Source organism: Aotus nancymaae, unplaced genomic scaffold (genome assembly GCF_030222135.1).
Source record: "Aotus nancymaae isolate 86718 unplaced genomic scaffold, 86718_ANA_hifiasm-v0.15.2.pri h1tg000014l, whole genome shotgun sequence".
Classification (NCBI taxonomy): Eukaryota; Metazoa; Chordata; class Mammalia; order Primates; family Aotidae; genus Aotus; species Aotus nancymaae.
The window spans coordinates 31,636,479-31,653,104 of NW_026988425.1; the positions used below are offsets into that span (position 1 = coordinate 31,636,479).

Genomic DNA, 16,626 nt, shown 5'->3' on the forward strand with positions numbered 1-16,626 from the left:
TCTGATTCAGGCACTTTCAAGATCATTGTTTATTTATTACTTCAGGTAAAAAGATAGTATACATATTAGGGAATCCCTTAAAATTCAACTCTAGAGTTATATACCATCTAGTACTTTTGCAATGAATGTTAACAACAACAAAAGAAATCTCTAAACACCTGAAAGCCCCACTATTAACATGGACTATGGTAATAAAAAAATTTGACATTTAATTTGTTCAATATATAGTATTTACATTATGAAACCAATGGTGATACAATGAACAGTGATAAAGAAATAGTAAAAATAAACTTTAAAAAGCAAAGATTTATAGTCTGACAATGCTAATTATAATTGTATATAAAAAAACATAGCAGAGCTTTCTGTTACAAAATTCTTAATCATCTGGGTTGTAATCATTAATTACTTGCTACCAGTTTACATGCAACATCTGCTAGGACATTTGATTTTTTTTCCCCAAGAACGTGTGAGTAGATAAATGACATTTCAGAGCAACATTAATTTACTTGTGGACAGAAAAAGAAAAAACTGTACTCAAGATTGGTACTGGTCACAAGCCTCTTCTCGATAGAAATTATAAAAACAGTAAAATTTAAAAAAATCTAAAAAGGGGATGCATAGGCAAAGAGTACCATAAACGGCACAGCTCAAAAATCCCAGGACCAATCAGACATCTCTCTCTCTCTCTCTCTTTCTCTCTCTCTCTCTCTCTCTCTCCTTCAGCGATGAGAGGTCGATTTTGCCATCAAGTAACCATGACTGAAGCAAGTGAGGGGCACCAGGTGTACAACTCATTAAATCTTGCAAAATACTAAGATGGGAGCAGGGGTGGCCAGAAGAAGGGGCAATTTATAGATAATTCAAACTATATACAGCATAAATGGAATGCAGCCCATCCCAAACTAGCTCTGTGAAACAATTGGACCTTTATAGTTAAAATTATAACAATTGTAATAATACAATAGATTTACATGGGAAGCAAAATCCAAGGGGCATTTTATATTAAATATTTACTGTGCTGTTTCAATTTAAAAATAATTTTGCTAAGTATACATCTCAACTGAAGTCTATGTATAAAATGTCCTAATAGATACAGATATTACCTTTGGTGAGTTGAAGGCCTTTTTGTGACTTGTCTGAACTGTAGGCAGAATGCTAGATGTACATGCACATCTGGAGAATCTCAAGCTGAGGTCATCCAAAAGCTGTGCATATGAGGAGGCTGGAGGTATTTTGAAAGTCAACGTAGACCAGAAACTCAAAACAGGTAACAGTGAGGATGGCAACAGGGAATGGAATGCCAATATGGCGGTAAAACTTTTTTTAAAAACAGAAAAAGGCCTCTCGTACCAGCAGAATCCTGTATACATACAAAAAAGAAAAAGCCACCCACCATTTTGTAAAACAAAAGCCAATTATAGTGTGGGAAAGTACAAATTACAGAAAACCAGAAGTCAACAGAAGAAAACTACTGGTTTACTTGAGAGAAAGGAGAATGATTCACCCCGAGCAGAGTTACTTGGTGAACGCTGCCACCACCGCCCACAGAACCTCGTTGGTGTTGGCCTTCAGACATTCCACTTCGGGGTCTAAGTCGAGAAGCTGCCGCACTCTCTTGGTAGCCAAATCATACTGCTCGTCCAGAAGAGGAGCAAAAGCATTCTCCAGGACGTCCGAAGCATGAGCCAGGTAAATGAGGGCCAGCAAGCGCCTGTCCATGCGGTGAGGGTCATTCACCCACTTGTCAAGAACGGCTTCCTGTACTTTCTTGATGAGGCGCTGCTTAATGTTGTTGTTGGTGAGGGGATGTGTTGTCATGTCAAAAAGTAGGAAGTTCTGTTTCTCTGTTGTCAATACACCCTTTTCTACCAGGTTTTTAGCTAATCGTTCCCGTACATTTCTTAACTGATAATGCAGTTTTAATGGATTCCATGTCTCACCTAAACAAAAGATTTCAGCAGTTAGAAATGATGAGTATTATCTGCTAATTTTGCAAAAATTTTGTACTATTAAAATAAACAGTAAAATCTGATTTCCCCTTCAAGAGAAACAGAGGAAAATCCGCCATGTTTTTCTCCCTAACTAGACCATGAACTCCCTAAGGCCAGTGAGACCTTTGGATTCTAAGCACCTGGCAAATCCTCAGGCACAGGAGTCTCTCAGATGACTAAACTGCAGGCAGTCTTCAGACCACAGTCACCCTCAGTCTTAAGTAGAAATGAGCCAAATATTATGTCTGGGCCTCCCTCCAGCTTCTGGTCAAAAGCAGCCAGTAGCCAAATAAGAAATTTTCTTCTATTAAACACCAGTCTGCAACTAATAGACCAAAAAAAAAGGATTCCTGATTAATATGTTACTCCTGAAACAGCTATACATATATGACCTATAAAGGTAGGAAAGCCTGTTTAGGCCATGCGATTATTCGATGACAATATAAAGCTAATTCTGGAAGAACACAAATTTTGACAATTTTAACCCGCCATCTATACACATTTCCTTTTGAGACAGAAATATTTAAAATAAAACCAAACAATTTTTCTCTAAAGTGGGTTATTCTTTAGAGAAATATGGAAGGAAATACACCAAAATACTAATCATACTTATATTTGGGATGTGTGCTAAATTTCTTTTGTGCTTTCTGTATTTTCCAAATGATCTCCAATGAACATGCAACTATTTTTATAATTTAAAAAAACTAACATTTTTCTAAATTAGAACACATTAAAGATCAACCACAGGCATCTTTTTTAAATGCAAAAGTTGTAAGGCCGAGATTCTATAATACTAAGAGAAAACCTTCAACCACACTGTCCATTACAGGAGCCATTACCCACACGGAGCTAATTAAATTAATTAAAAAATTCAGCTCTGGCCGGGTGTGGTGTCTCACACCTGTAATCCAGCACTGTGGGAGGCCAAGGTGGGTGGATCATGAGGTCAAGAGATCAAGACCATCCTGGCCAACATGGTGAAATCCCGTCTCTACTAAAAATACAAAAATTAACCAGGTGTGGTGGCATGCACCTGTAGTCCCAGCTACTCAGGAGGCTGAGGCAGGAGAATCACTTGAACCTGGGAGGCAGAGGTTGCAGGTTGCAGTGAGCTGAGATTGCGCCATTGTACTCCAGCCTAGCAACAGAGCAAGACTCCATCTCAAAAAGAATTTTTAAAAATCAGCTCTTCAGTGGCACCAGCCACATTTTACATATACAATAGTGACAAGTGGCCAGTGGCTACTGGCTGGACAGCACAGGAATAGAACATTTTCATCATCATAGAAAGTTTTAGCAGACTATCTTAAAATTTTAAGTTGCTGTCTTAAAATATATTACCATTCAACTGGACACAGACAGAATTATTTTCCTATATTTAATACTAAAGAACACAGGCCTATGATAAAGTAATCAATCAGTCCTAAAACTGCCCTCTCACTGTAATTAGAAAGCTGGATAAAATCTATGAAAAAACTTTTTCTGACACTAGTCAAAAGCAGCCCAGAACTGTGACAAAGAGTGAGAGTAAGTGAGTCCCACAACTGCCTAAGCTTACCACCTGAAGGAATGTCCCAGGCAGCAGAGCAGGAAGACCCCAAGCAGAGCACAGCAGTCACATCATGTTAAGGTGGCAGAGATCGAGTTCAGAGTAGCTAAGGCAGCTGCAATGCGCAAAGCAGACTACTGGAGAAGGGGGAGCTACGCAGAAAAACAGGTCTAGAAATCTGCAAGGTGTTCCTTGAGTCTTTGGCTGAAAGCTAAGCCACAGTGTTAGGGTAAGAAATTCCACAAAGCTAGGCAAAGAACAACTACCAGAAAGTGAACAATTCCAAGAGTTCAGTAGAGCTGGGAAAAATATGATTGCCAACTAGCTAGAGAGCAAAGACCTCGCTAAAAACCAAGGACATTCAGAAGGAATCCCAGAAAAATCACACCTTAGTAGTAGTGCTAAACTAGCCCTAGAGTAAAGACCAGCCTAGATCTGCCCTAATAAAGATTAAAAGCAAGCTGATCCACAAGTAACTTAGCTGTCTCCCAAGACAAAACTCAACACTCTTTAAAGAAAGACCATCAAATTCATCACTTAACATCCACCATGTCAAGCATCCAAGTTTAAAAAAAAAAAAAAAAACTTGCAAAGCAGCAAGAAAGTGACCTAAAACTAGGAGTAGCAGGGAAGTCAACAGAAACAGTCCCAGCCTGGGCAACATGGTAAAACCCCATCTCTACAATAAATACAAAAGTTAGCCAGAGCTGGGTGCGCGGTGGGCTGAGAGGGTGTCACACTTGTAATCCCAGCACTTTGACAGGTGAAGGGGAGTAGATCACTTGAGGTCAGGAGTTCAAGACCAGCCTGGCCAACATGGTAAAACCCTGTCTCTACTAAAAATACAAAAATTAGCTGGGCATGGTGGCAGGCACCTGTAATCTCTACTACTTTAGGGGCTGAGGTAGGAGAATCGCTTGAACCTGGAAGGCGGAGGTTGCAGTGAGCTGGGATTGCACTCCAGCCTGGGCTACCAGAAGAAGATTCTGTCTAAAAAACACAAACAAACAAACATACAGAAAACAAACCAAAAAACCTAGTGACCTAGTGCAAGTGTCCTTAATCTATTTCTCCATTTACTCATCTATAACGTAACAGTAACAAATTTATCAAGCTCATAGGGCTATTATAAGGATTAAATGATATATCAAGTTCTTAGAACAAAGCCTCAGTAAATGTTAGCTGTTATTTGCCCACGTGCAGAATAAACAATGTGGCAGAATTTATAGTACTTGTAATGTTCTAAGAATCCTGTTAGGTAATGAGAATATAAACATCAGGATGTATTTTTAACATCCTGTAGGAATTTAAAATCAAGTGAAAGATACATTCATATCACATATTAGAACTACACTGGCCAGAATAAAATGGGAATAGGGCCATATGAACAATGTGAACAAAGTGCCTAGAAGAGTAAGAAATGACTCTGGTTTGACGTTACAAGGTATCGCATAGGAAAGTTACAGAAAAAAAAGGAACTTTATACTAAACCTCGAAATCCAGCAGAATTCACCACATCCTACAAAAAGGAGAGAAGCCTGAATTCCAGGCAAAAGAAACAAAGTACATAGGCAGCAGAACAGAATAAGCCCTGAAGCAGAGGCACACATCTTTCAAAAGTGTGTAACTTCCATCTTTTTATAATCGTATGAACTCAATGTCTCACCAACAAATAACTGCTACATCTTTCACTAGTATGGGTTTTGCTTTTATGTTTTCTAACGTCAATGGCAGGTGTCAGGCAGCTGAAGACACTAGGCTAGGATTGGGTAACTGTGTTGTGTTAAATGACTTATGAAATTTAAACTAATACAACATAAAATAATGAACAGCCAAACTTACATAAAAGCCTATTTTAAAAAACTACAGTTCAATTCTAAGATTAATTATGTAAATAATTTGTAAGTTATGAAAGAAGTATTATCTCCCCTAGCAACTCTAATTTGACATCACTGACTTAACATGTTTATGTTGTCACAAAACCAAAGTATAGTGGAAAAAATGACTCCCAAGCCATCCTTTTTTTTTTAACCTTCCAAAGTCAAATAGGAAGGAATTCTACGCTCCAGAGACATCTTAGCCAAACAACATCTACTGCCAAACAAGAGGGGGGAAAAAATCAAGAAGTGAATTATTCTGAGATCTACAGTAAACTTCTCTTTGCAGTCCCCTACTCCCCGCAAAAGGACTCCCTCACCCCTACACATCCCTCTACTGCTGCTCTTTGTTTTTTCTCATGGGAAATAAGTGGAGTTAACAGTTTATGACTACTGTCTCTTATACTGAAATTATGCTAAGGTTTATTATCCTGACTGTATCCTTAGTTAAAACTTACATATTGCAACCAGTGAAAATTTATCCTTAGTAAATTTTACGAAAGTTCCTGTGGAAATTTCCCAATTCCAAAGTATGCTGACTTACAGTTTAATGTTTCTACTAAAAATGTGAATAGCCTAAACACAAACCCACCTTTCAAATAAAGTATTTCACTTACGACTGGACCTTCCTACTGGCAATCACTTCTTCCTCAAAGGAAGCAATAAAAAGGGACCCAGCCATCTTCTCTTGTAGCAATTCCCTGGGAAGAGGGTAAACCCCATGTGCTCGCTCCAACAAATACAGAGGTATTAAGATCTCCTCAGATATTATAAAAGAATGATCTCATGAGCAGAAGGCTAAAACTGTGTAGGAAACATCCATCTCAAATGTTGTTTAATAGTATTTGTCGTACAGAAAAAAGGCACAAAGTAATAACCATGTGGTCAAAATATCTTGGTATCCTGAATTTCTGCCTTTTATTTTCCAATAATTAAATTAAGCTAAATTGAAAGAATAAAGTCACATCTGAGTTTAGCATTATTAAGACATCAGTAGGCCGGGCGCACTGGCTCAGGTCTGTAATCTCAGCACTTTGGGAGGAGAGGCAGGCAGATCATGAGGTCAGGAGATTGAGAACCATCCTGGCCAATATGATGAAACCCCTTCTCTACTAAAAATATAAAAACTCACTGGGCATTGTGTGGCGCGCCTGTAGTCCCAGCTACTCAGGAGGCTGAGGCAGGAGAATTGCTTGAACCCAGGAGGTGGAGGCTGCAGGGAGCTGAGATCACACCACTGCATTCCAGCCTGGGCAAAAGAACAAGACTCTGTCTCAAAAAAAAAAAAAAAAAAAAGACATCAGTTTAAGTGGGATGGGAAGAGAATAGATGGATCAATGAACAGAAAATGCAATAAAAGTTTAATCTAGATAGCTTCTAAAGATTTAGCTGCTTCAATTTTTAAAACAGTGAATACTTTTTAAATAATTTGAAATAAATACTTGACGAATAGTTCTTAAATTCCTAGGTTAAAAGATGTGACTGTGATCCAAGCTGTTAGTCCTCAGTCCCTAAATTATTCACCAGATATGTGAAAAGACTACAAGTTATACAAGCAAATTTAAAATGTAATGAATCTATTCATAGTTTCCTTTTTTTGTAAAGGAAATTGTGAGAAGTAAATACGGGGAGGAAAAGTTCTTCAAAGATTATTCATGTCCATTGCCCAACAATCACTTCGGTGGAGAATGACATGCTGACAGGCACCTAAATCATTTCACTGCAAAGAACACTTATCTTCCTTGACATAAAACTAAAAGCAGCTTAGGCCATAAATTTGGCAGTGTAGTGATACCTTGTGACCAAAGTAACCAACAATGCCTTAAGATTTCAGAAGCTAAAAACTATTCTTAAACGGTAGTCCTAGCCTGGGCAACATGATGAAAGCCCATCTCTACAAAAAAAAAAATTAAAAAAAAAGGAAAGAAAAAATTAGCTGGGGGCACGATGGCATGTGCCTGTAGTCCCAGGCTACTTGGGAGGCTGAGGCAGGACGATCAACTGAGCCTGGGAGGTCAAGACTGAAGTGAGCTGTGATTGCACCACTGCACTACAGCCTGGGTGACAGTGAGAGCTTGTCTCAAAAACAAAACAAAACAAAACAAAATACAGTAGTCTCTCAACTTGCCTCAAACATATGTATACTAATTTTAAATTATTAAGAAAATGTTTAAAATTTATCAAGAGTTTTAACATGCATACATGTACAGTATAAATAATAATAATAATAAAAAAAAGAGCCCCTGGGTACCTTCCACCCCAGGTAAAGAAACTGTTGTTTCTTTATTAAAACATTCCTTGGCTTCACAGCAAGGAAACCCCTCTGAACAAGTACATTCCTTTCTTTGCATCTTCTCTTTCTTATCCTTCAAAGGCCTAATCTAAGTTCCACTTCCTCTTGTAACTACTAAAGTTCTCAAGGATTTTTCTTTTCCCTGAACTACTGAACTTTCAGAGAACCATATTGTCAAACTCTCATCTGTTATATCACATTATTAGATGTAGAAAACTGTTCTCCAAATGGACTTTAAGATACTTTCAGTCTGGAAGTACCTTTTAAGTTTCATAGCACATATGTCATTATTGGTAGAATAATTAGTGTTTGATACCACATAATACATTGAAGCAACAGAACATTTGTAAAAATCTAAAAATCAGCACGCTAGCCAAAGAACCATATGCTTAAAAATGGTTAAAAAAAAAAAAAGTTACTTAGTGATGGGCAAAAAAAAAAAAAGAAAAAGTTACATATATTTTACAATTAAAAAATATTTTTAAAATATATTATTTTTAAATCAGCAAGCAACTCATACTCAATTAGGTGAGAATTAGTTTTTTCTTTTCTTCTTTTTACACATTATTTACCAGGAGATACTTTCTTATTTTCTTCACTTTAAAAAAATGTCCTTTTTTCTCCTTCTCCCACTCTGGATTCCCTTCCTTAATGCTGAAATGGAAGCATTCCCAGTGTATGTCAAGAGCAAGTAACTAAAATGCCACAGGCAATGTTCTGGCATTGATAGCCAACCTAAAACTCACAGGACATTGTTTTTAAAAAAACCTTGCTAAGTATTTTAGTTTCACATTTTACCCAAATTTCTAATCCAAACAGACACTATTTTACAGAATCTGAACTGTATGTACCTAATTGTGAGAAAACCTTTTAGACCTATCTTTTCACTGCTTTAATCAAGTGGGAACAGTGAACAGCAGTCAAAGGTGAGAACCAAGTTCAGTTAGCATGTATATTATAAAATTCATTCACAAAATGTTACTTAACAGGTAAGTGTAAGATGGATTTCAGTAACAGGAAAGGGATGGCAAACACTCTACCTTCCATAAAAATAATCTTTAGCACTGTAACACACCTGCCAAAAACAGTCACCACAACTTCGAGAAGCCCTTCTTTTGGTCAGTTGGGAACCAAATTACAAATTTTAGTTTGCACCACCAGAAGCAGTCATGGGCCAACACTGGCAGCACAATATGAGAAAGACCCAAAGATTGGTTAAGCCAATGACCTCTAGACAATAACACCATGTTGTGCAAAATGATCCACCAGAGTATAGTTAAACGTTATTAGCAGTTCTATTTCTATCTTAAAACATTATGTTAGCTAATATTTAAAAGGAGTTGACATTAATGCCCTCACTGAGTCTCTGTTAGATGGCTGCATGTCACTGACAGGCATACATGGGAGGCTAACTCAGAGAGCACTGACAATGTGATGAGTTATTTGTGATGATTAAGTGAATATGCAGATAATATAATCTAGTTTTAACCAAACAAGTCCTCATCAAATTCGCAAAGAAATTTTAAAAGATTCTTGCAAAAGAAATTACAATTGAAGAAAACTCTAATAAGCACAAAGAGGGGAAAAGTTTAAGTCAGAGTTTCTTTCAGTGAGATAAAAAGGACAATTATCAGAGCTACAAGAGCGTTGTCCAACAAAAATGCAAATTTATCAAGAATACGATTATGTTCTCTACCAGTAAGAAGAATGAACCTTGCCCTAAGTGTAAAGTGCCTATTACTGCCCTATTAGCTAAAAATTGAGTGTATGTACTTTATTTTTAAATAAATAAATAAATACAGACTGAGCATGGTGACTCATGCCTGTAGTCCCAGTGCTTTGGGAGGCCTAGATGGGGAGCATCACTTGAGGCCAGGAGCTCAAGACCAGCCTGAGCAACACAGCAAACTCCTATCTCTAAAAAACAATTTTTTAAGATGGGGTCTCACTCTGTCACCCAGGTTGGAGTGCAGTAGCATGATCCTGGCTCACTGCAACCTCCATTTCCTAGGCTCATGCAATCCTTCCACCTCAGCTTCCCAAGTAGCTGGGACCACAGGCATGTGCCACTACATCTGGCTAATTTTTTGTATTTTTTGGTAGAAACAGGGTTTCACCGTGTTGCCCAGGCTGGTCTTCAACTCCTGAGCTCAGGAGACTCACCTACCTCAGCTTCCAAAGGTACTAGGATTACAGGCATGAGCCACCATGCCTGGCCAAAAAATAAAATTTATAAAAACTAAGCCAGGCATAGTGACACACACCTGTAGTCTCAGCTACTCCAGAGGCTGAGGCAGAAGCTGTGGATCACCTGAGGCCAGTTTAGTTCAAGGTTACAGTGAGTTAGGATCATGCCACTTCACTCCAGCCTGGGCAAGAGTGAGACCCTGTCTCTTAAAAAGAAAGATATTTATGTCTATACATGAACAAAATCAGCTAGTCCAAGTGCAGCAGTTATTTACAGCTAACTGATCACAATTAGATTTCTTTATTCCCTCTCCACTCTCACTGCTTCACTTGACTAGTCCCCCAGCCCCTAAAAAAACCTCTTTTACTGACAGAAGAATATCCTCATAACAGGACTTTTAGAAATTCTGCTTATCTATAAGAAAACTTACATCATGTTAATATATAAATTACTTTAATATAAATGTCAGTTCTCCATGCTATCAACCAAATTTTTCACATTTTCCTCCCTAAGGTTGCACACTCCCCTGTCTCCCTGAAGTTAGAGGAGATCGTGTGATTTGCTCTGATCAATGAAATGTGAACTGCATGTCATCTCTAAGCAGAAACTTCAGAGCCAGAGTAATCTGCTATCTTATTCCTCCCTTTATGATAGTGACTGATACTGCTCCAGGTGATGGTGGCTCCATCTGCCTGGCTGCCAGAGTGAGGATGAAGTAGCCTGTAACTGATTTACAGCTTGAATGAGAAATCCACAGTTGTTTTAATCCACTGAGGTTTTGAGGTTTGTTACCAGCACAGCTTAACCTAGCCTATCCAGATTAAGGTAGCACGTGGTAATTTTGATACAGAACATGGGACCACTAAGAAAAGAATATTACCTTCTCATTCTATATCTGTTCAGTATTGTTAAAGAGGATGAAATTTTATAAAAACCGTTACTTTCCAACTCTATGACTGATAATTTTCAAGTTTGCCTAAATAACAAAACAAGCTTCTGGCTATTTTGTTTAGGTTCCTTTCAAAAGGATTTAAACTTTTACATAATCTTTTAAACAGTAATTGGTTTTGGGTTTATTCAAAGCAGCTTACCACTAAGTAATTCAATCCAGTTCTGGACCGTTTCTGGAGGCTGAGTTTCCTTAACATGCTTCAGAGCTTCATCAAGAAGAACATCCCCTGTTGGAGCATCCGACTTACAGATTACCTAAAAAGAAAGTAAAAAAAATGATCCACTGATGTCTTTTCAGACTTGATCTCATTAAATGAAAAACAAACAATTATATAAATAATTCATTATGTTTAAAGTCCCAAGTGTTCATGTAGTATCAAAGTTCAGATTTTAAATTACTTTTATGTTAAGGAAATCCAATATTTAACCTAACCAGATTAGTTATAATAATGAATGAAAATTGGCTGGACACAGTGGCTCATGGCTGAATCCCAGGGGGACGCTGAGGCAAGTGGATCACTTGAAGTCAGGAGTTCGATACCATCCTGGCCCTCTGTCTCTATGAAAAATACAAAAATTAGCCGGGTGTGGTGGCGCATGCCTGCAATCCCAGCTACTCAGGCAGCTGAGGCGGGAGAATCACCTTAACTCAGGTTGCTCACTACAACCTCAAAAAAAGAAAACAAAAATTCTATAGTATCAAAATTAAATCCATTGTATTATTTTATAATGTTAGCTATTTAAATGTTATAAAACTTAACATTATTATTTTTTTTTTTTGAGACAGAGTCTGGCTCTGTTGCCCAGGCTGGAGTGCAATGGCACAATCTCAGCTCACTGAAACCTCTGCCTCCCGCGTTCAGGTGATTCTCCTGCTTCAGTCTCCTGAGTAGCTGGGATTAGAGGTGGCTGCCACCATGCCCGGCTAATTTTTGTATTTTTAGTAGAAATGGGGTTTCACCAAGTTGGCCAGGCTGGTCTTGAACTCCTGAACTTGTGATCCGCCCACCTCAGCCTCCCAAAGTGCTGGGATTACAGGTGTGAGCCACCCCGCCTGGCCAGTTTAACATTAATTTTAAAATGGAACAGTCTTCATTTAAATTTGTCCTCAAAGTGTCCTTTGCTTTTTTGTTCAATCTTATAAAAAAATTTAAAATACACACACAGTATCTATCTCTATGATATCATGACCAGTAGAAATAAAAGAACCACAATATGAACCACAATCTATTCTTATCTAGTAGCTATATTTTAAAAGGAAAAAGGGTAAAATTAATTTTAATATTTTGATTTAACCTAATATAACCAGAATATTAACATGTAATAAATATTTTTAAATTGAGGTACTTAATATATTTTTCCATACTAAGACCAAAAATCCAGTGTATCCAGTATATGTTTTATTAACACCATGTGTCAATGTGCAGCAGCCAAATTTCAAGTGCTTAGCTGTGTGGCTCATACACATATGCAGCTAGTAGCCAACATATTGAACAGTACAGATACACACCATTTTCATCATCAAACAAAGTTCCAATCAAACAGTGCTATTCTAGACCATGCTTTCATTAAAGGGTGAGAGAGCACAAGAAAATAAAGAAAGCAGAGCCTTAGGAGAAAAAGTTACATCTAATATTGTGGCCATGCCACCACTTCTTACATCCCACTCACTCCTTATGTCCCACTCACTCCTCATATTTATTGCAATTTGGCCTCAAAGCTTGCCCACACACATGCCTTTGCAATGGATCTTATGTCAGGGACACCATAGCCTGGGTGCAGGTGAATCATTTTTTCTAATGAAGTTCTATCCCCTAATTCTCAAATGTATCACTTTTTCCATCATCTTGACATTACAGTCAGCCTTCCATATCTACAGATTCAGTCAACTGAGGATCAAAAATATTAAGAAAAAAATAATAATACAAATTTTAAAATGCAGTATAACAATTATTTACACAGCATTTACACTGTGTTAGGTACTATAAAGTAATCTGGGGATGACATAAAGTATAGAAGACAATGTGCATAGGTTATATGCAAACACTACAACATTTTATATAAGAAACTTGAGCATCCACAGATTTTGATATTTGAGAGGAGTCCTAGAACCAATCCCCCACAGATACTAAGAGACAACTATATTCTAGTTGCCTAATCTGGTTGTTTTTCACCTGGATTAATTTAAGCCTCTTAATTTCCCTAAACTAGTTTCAGCCTTTTCAATCCATTCTCCTCAGTGATCTTTCTAACAGGCAAATCTTACCATGGCATTCCACTGCTTCTGCTTAAAACTTTTCTTTTTTTTTTTGAGATGGAGTTTCGCTCTTGTTACCCAGGCTGGAGTGCAATGGCACGATCTCGGCTCACCGCAACCTCCGCCTCCTGGGTTCAGGCAATTCTCCTGCCTCAGCCTCCTGAGTAGCTGGGATTACAGGCACGTGCCACCATGCCCAGCTAATGTTTTGTATTTTTAGTAGAGACGGGGTTTCACCATGTTGACCAGGATGGTCTCAATCTCTTGACCTTGTGATCCACCCGCCTCGGCCTCCCAAAGTGCTGGGATTACAGGCGTGAGCCGCTGCGCCCGGCCAAAACTTTTCAATGACTCGAGTAAGTTCTAAATTCCTTTTAAAATTTCAGTAGTAAGTGTGGTTCACAAATAAATATTTTCTATCCAAACATAATTTGTATTTAGCTTGTTGGCGTTTTATTTTGGAGGAGGGGCAGGGCCATTCCTAAATATAAATAATCAATGATAACATGTGAACAAAAGCTTCCAACACAGAAGAGACCAAAAAGAGAAAATAAGAACTCTAAAGAAACAAAGATAATACAGATGAAGGAAATTTTCAAAAGAGGTATGATATCCTCAGAAGTCTAAAAGAAGGTATTAACATGCATAAAACAAACAACAATTTTTAAAAAGGAGGCTGATGGAAATCAAAAACATGAGAGCCACAACAAAAAACTCAACAGAAAGGTCAGAGGACAACTCTTTTAAGAGCAGCCAAGAAGTCCATATCTAATTTACAGAGTTCTAGAAAAAGAGAGGGCAAAAGACATGCGAAATACAAGTTTTCAAAACCAAAATATACACATTTCCAGATTGAAAAAATTAATGTATAATGAATTTAAAATGACCCATTAAGGCATTTTTTTCTTTTCTTTTTTTAATTAAGGCATATTGTGCAATTTCAGAACACCAACAAAGGTAACAGAAGATCCCAACTGCTTCTAGAAGCGGGGGGGGGAGGGAACAAGGAGGACTGAAAATCAGAAGGAGGCCCAGCACCATGGCTCACGCCTGTAATCCCAGCCCTTTGCGAAGTCAAAGCACGAAGATCACTTGAGCCCAAGGGTTCAAGACCAGCCTGGGTAATAAAGACCTTATCTCTAATTTTTTTTTTTTAAATAGCCAGGAGCCCAGGCGAAGTGGCTCACTCCCGTAACCCTAGCACTTTGGGAAGCCAAGGTGGGTGGATCATTTGAGGTCAGGAGTTCGAGACCAGCCTGATCAACATGGTGAAATCACGTCTCTACTAAAAATACCAAAAAAAAAAAATTTAGCTGGGTGTGGTGATGCATGCCTGTAATCCTAGCTACTAGGGAGGCTGAGGCAGGAGAATCGCTTGAACCCAGGAGGTGGAGGCTGCAGTGAGCTGAGATGGCACCACTACACTGTGGACTGGGTGACAGAGTGACACTCCATCTCAAAAAAAAAAAAAAAAAAAATTAGCCAAACACAGTGGCACATACCTATAGTCCCAGCTACTTGGAAAGCAGAGGTTGCAGAGAACCAAGATCACCACTGCCCTCTAGCCCAAGCGATGGAGACTCTATCTCAAAAACAAAAAATAAAAGGAAAAGAAAATCAGAGGGGTACCAGACTTTAACAGCAACTCTGTATTCTAGAAAATGGCGGGGTGTGGTAGCTCATGCCTGTCATCCTAGCACTTTGGAAACCCCAAGGCAGGTGGATCGCTTGAGCCCAGGAGTTCGAGACCAGCCCAGGCAACATGGAAAAACCCCATCTCTATAAAACCTACAAAAATTAGCTGGGCGTGGTGGCACACGCCTGTAGTCCCAACTACTTGGAAGGCTGAGGCATGAAAATCACTTGAACCAGGGAGGCGGAGGTTGCAGTAAGCAGACATCACACTATTGTACTCCAGCTTGGGTAACAGAGTGAGACTGCCTCAAAAAAAAAAAAAAAAGAAAAAGAAAAAGAAAAATGCATGAATGGTGTTCTTTCCTACAGAACTTGATAGCTTATCAATCAAAAACTTTCATCTCTGACCTAAAACTTTTAGACTCATTAGGACATCGATTTAGGAAAAAAACTAATAGCAATTTAGGAAAAAAACTAATAGCTTTGAAACACCATGCCCAAGAAACACAATGACAAACTGGAAGAAAAACAGTCTTGAATATTTGAGGTTGAGGCTGAAGTTTAATTTCTAAAAACTAGCCAATATTACCTCTATTATACCAGAGAAGCACCTACACAGACCTTCATAGACAGGTATCTGAAAAGTATTCATAATCTAATGAAAAAAATCAATAGCCTGTGCGTAAATTGCACAGTAACATTTTTGAGTTTTTAATGTCATGTCTTTCAAAATAATGGCTTCTAAAAGCAGCAAATGAAGTCTGGAATCTTTCTGAAGATGTAAGATCCAGTGGCCGGTTACCCTAACAACGAATTACATTATTCATTATATGTACAAAGAACCAGAAAACCAAGAACGCAAAAAACATATGGAAATACAACTGAATAAACACAACTTTAAAATCAACTTTTACTTTAATTTTTGAAGGCTATTAGTAAAAACACACATTTTAAGCAGTACAGACTCTTTAAAAAGAATGGTACTCAGCACTCCTCTTACCTTTCTTGTTAATAGACTTTTACGTCTCATTCCACAAGCCTCTAGTTGTAACCTTCCTCTCAATGCTAATTCAATTAACATACAGCCACGTAATCCAGATGATATACAGTCATTCCAAAATGATGTGTAACCCTATTTAAAAAAAAAAAAGAAGAAGAAAACAAAATAGCTAATTTTACCTTGAATTTAGAGTGAAAACAGAAATACTCTCAGCCAAAGTCATGTTTGGTGCCTTTTACTTTTCCTTTCAATAATAATATACTGAAAAATATACAGTTAACATAAATTACTAACGGAGAATTTTCAGGGGCTTATCTTTCCACCACTTATTCTTACATAGAGATATTAACAAATAACTTTAGAGGTTAGAGGTTTAGAAATATAATTCATATTTCACTAAGCTATGTTTATTAGGTTCTTTCAGAACTCTGCAAACTCCAAGGAATATTCAGTTAACCTCAGATTATAGTGATTGATTATATGTGGACAAGTTAAGAAGCTCAGGGAAAGACAACCTAGCCAAATTTAGCTTCACAGAGAATCAGAATACCATTCCTTCATTGCTGTTTAAGATAAAAATACAAGGTTAATCCGAGCGCTTTGGGAGGCTGAGCTGAGAGGATGGCTTGAGCCCAGGAGTTTGAGACCAGCCTGGACAACATAGTGAGATCCTGTTTCTACCAAAAAAAATTTAATTAGCTAGGTATGGCACTGCACACCTGTAGTCCCAGCTACTCAGGAGGCTAAGGTGGGAGGACCACTTGTGTCTAAGAGTTCAAGGCTACAATGAGCAATGATTACACCAACACATTGTAGCCTGGGCAAAACAGTGAGACACTGTCTCTTAAATATACACACAGTTAATTTTGTAAGAATATATTAGAA

The 16,626-nt window shown here is 38.0% G+C and overlaps 1 protein-coding gene across 1 annotated transcript in view; it reads right to left on the reverse strand.

The window, feature by feature from the left end:
- GOLPH3 (golgi phosphoprotein 3) overlaps positions 1–16,626 on the reverse strand; it is a 44,751-nt gene continuing 28,125 nt past the window's right edge. The window contains exons 2-4 of the mRNA XM_012459931.2: positions 15,742–15,873; positions 10,990–11,104; positions 1–1,940 (exon numbers count right to left, since the gene is read on the reverse strand). Coding sequence (XP_012315354.1) covers positions 1,516–1,940; positions 10,990–11,104; positions 15,742–15,873 — 672 coding nt within the window. The 3' untranslated portion in view covers positions 1–1,515. The remainder of the gene's footprint in view (positions 1,941–10,989; positions 11,105–15,741; positions 15,874–16,626) is intronic.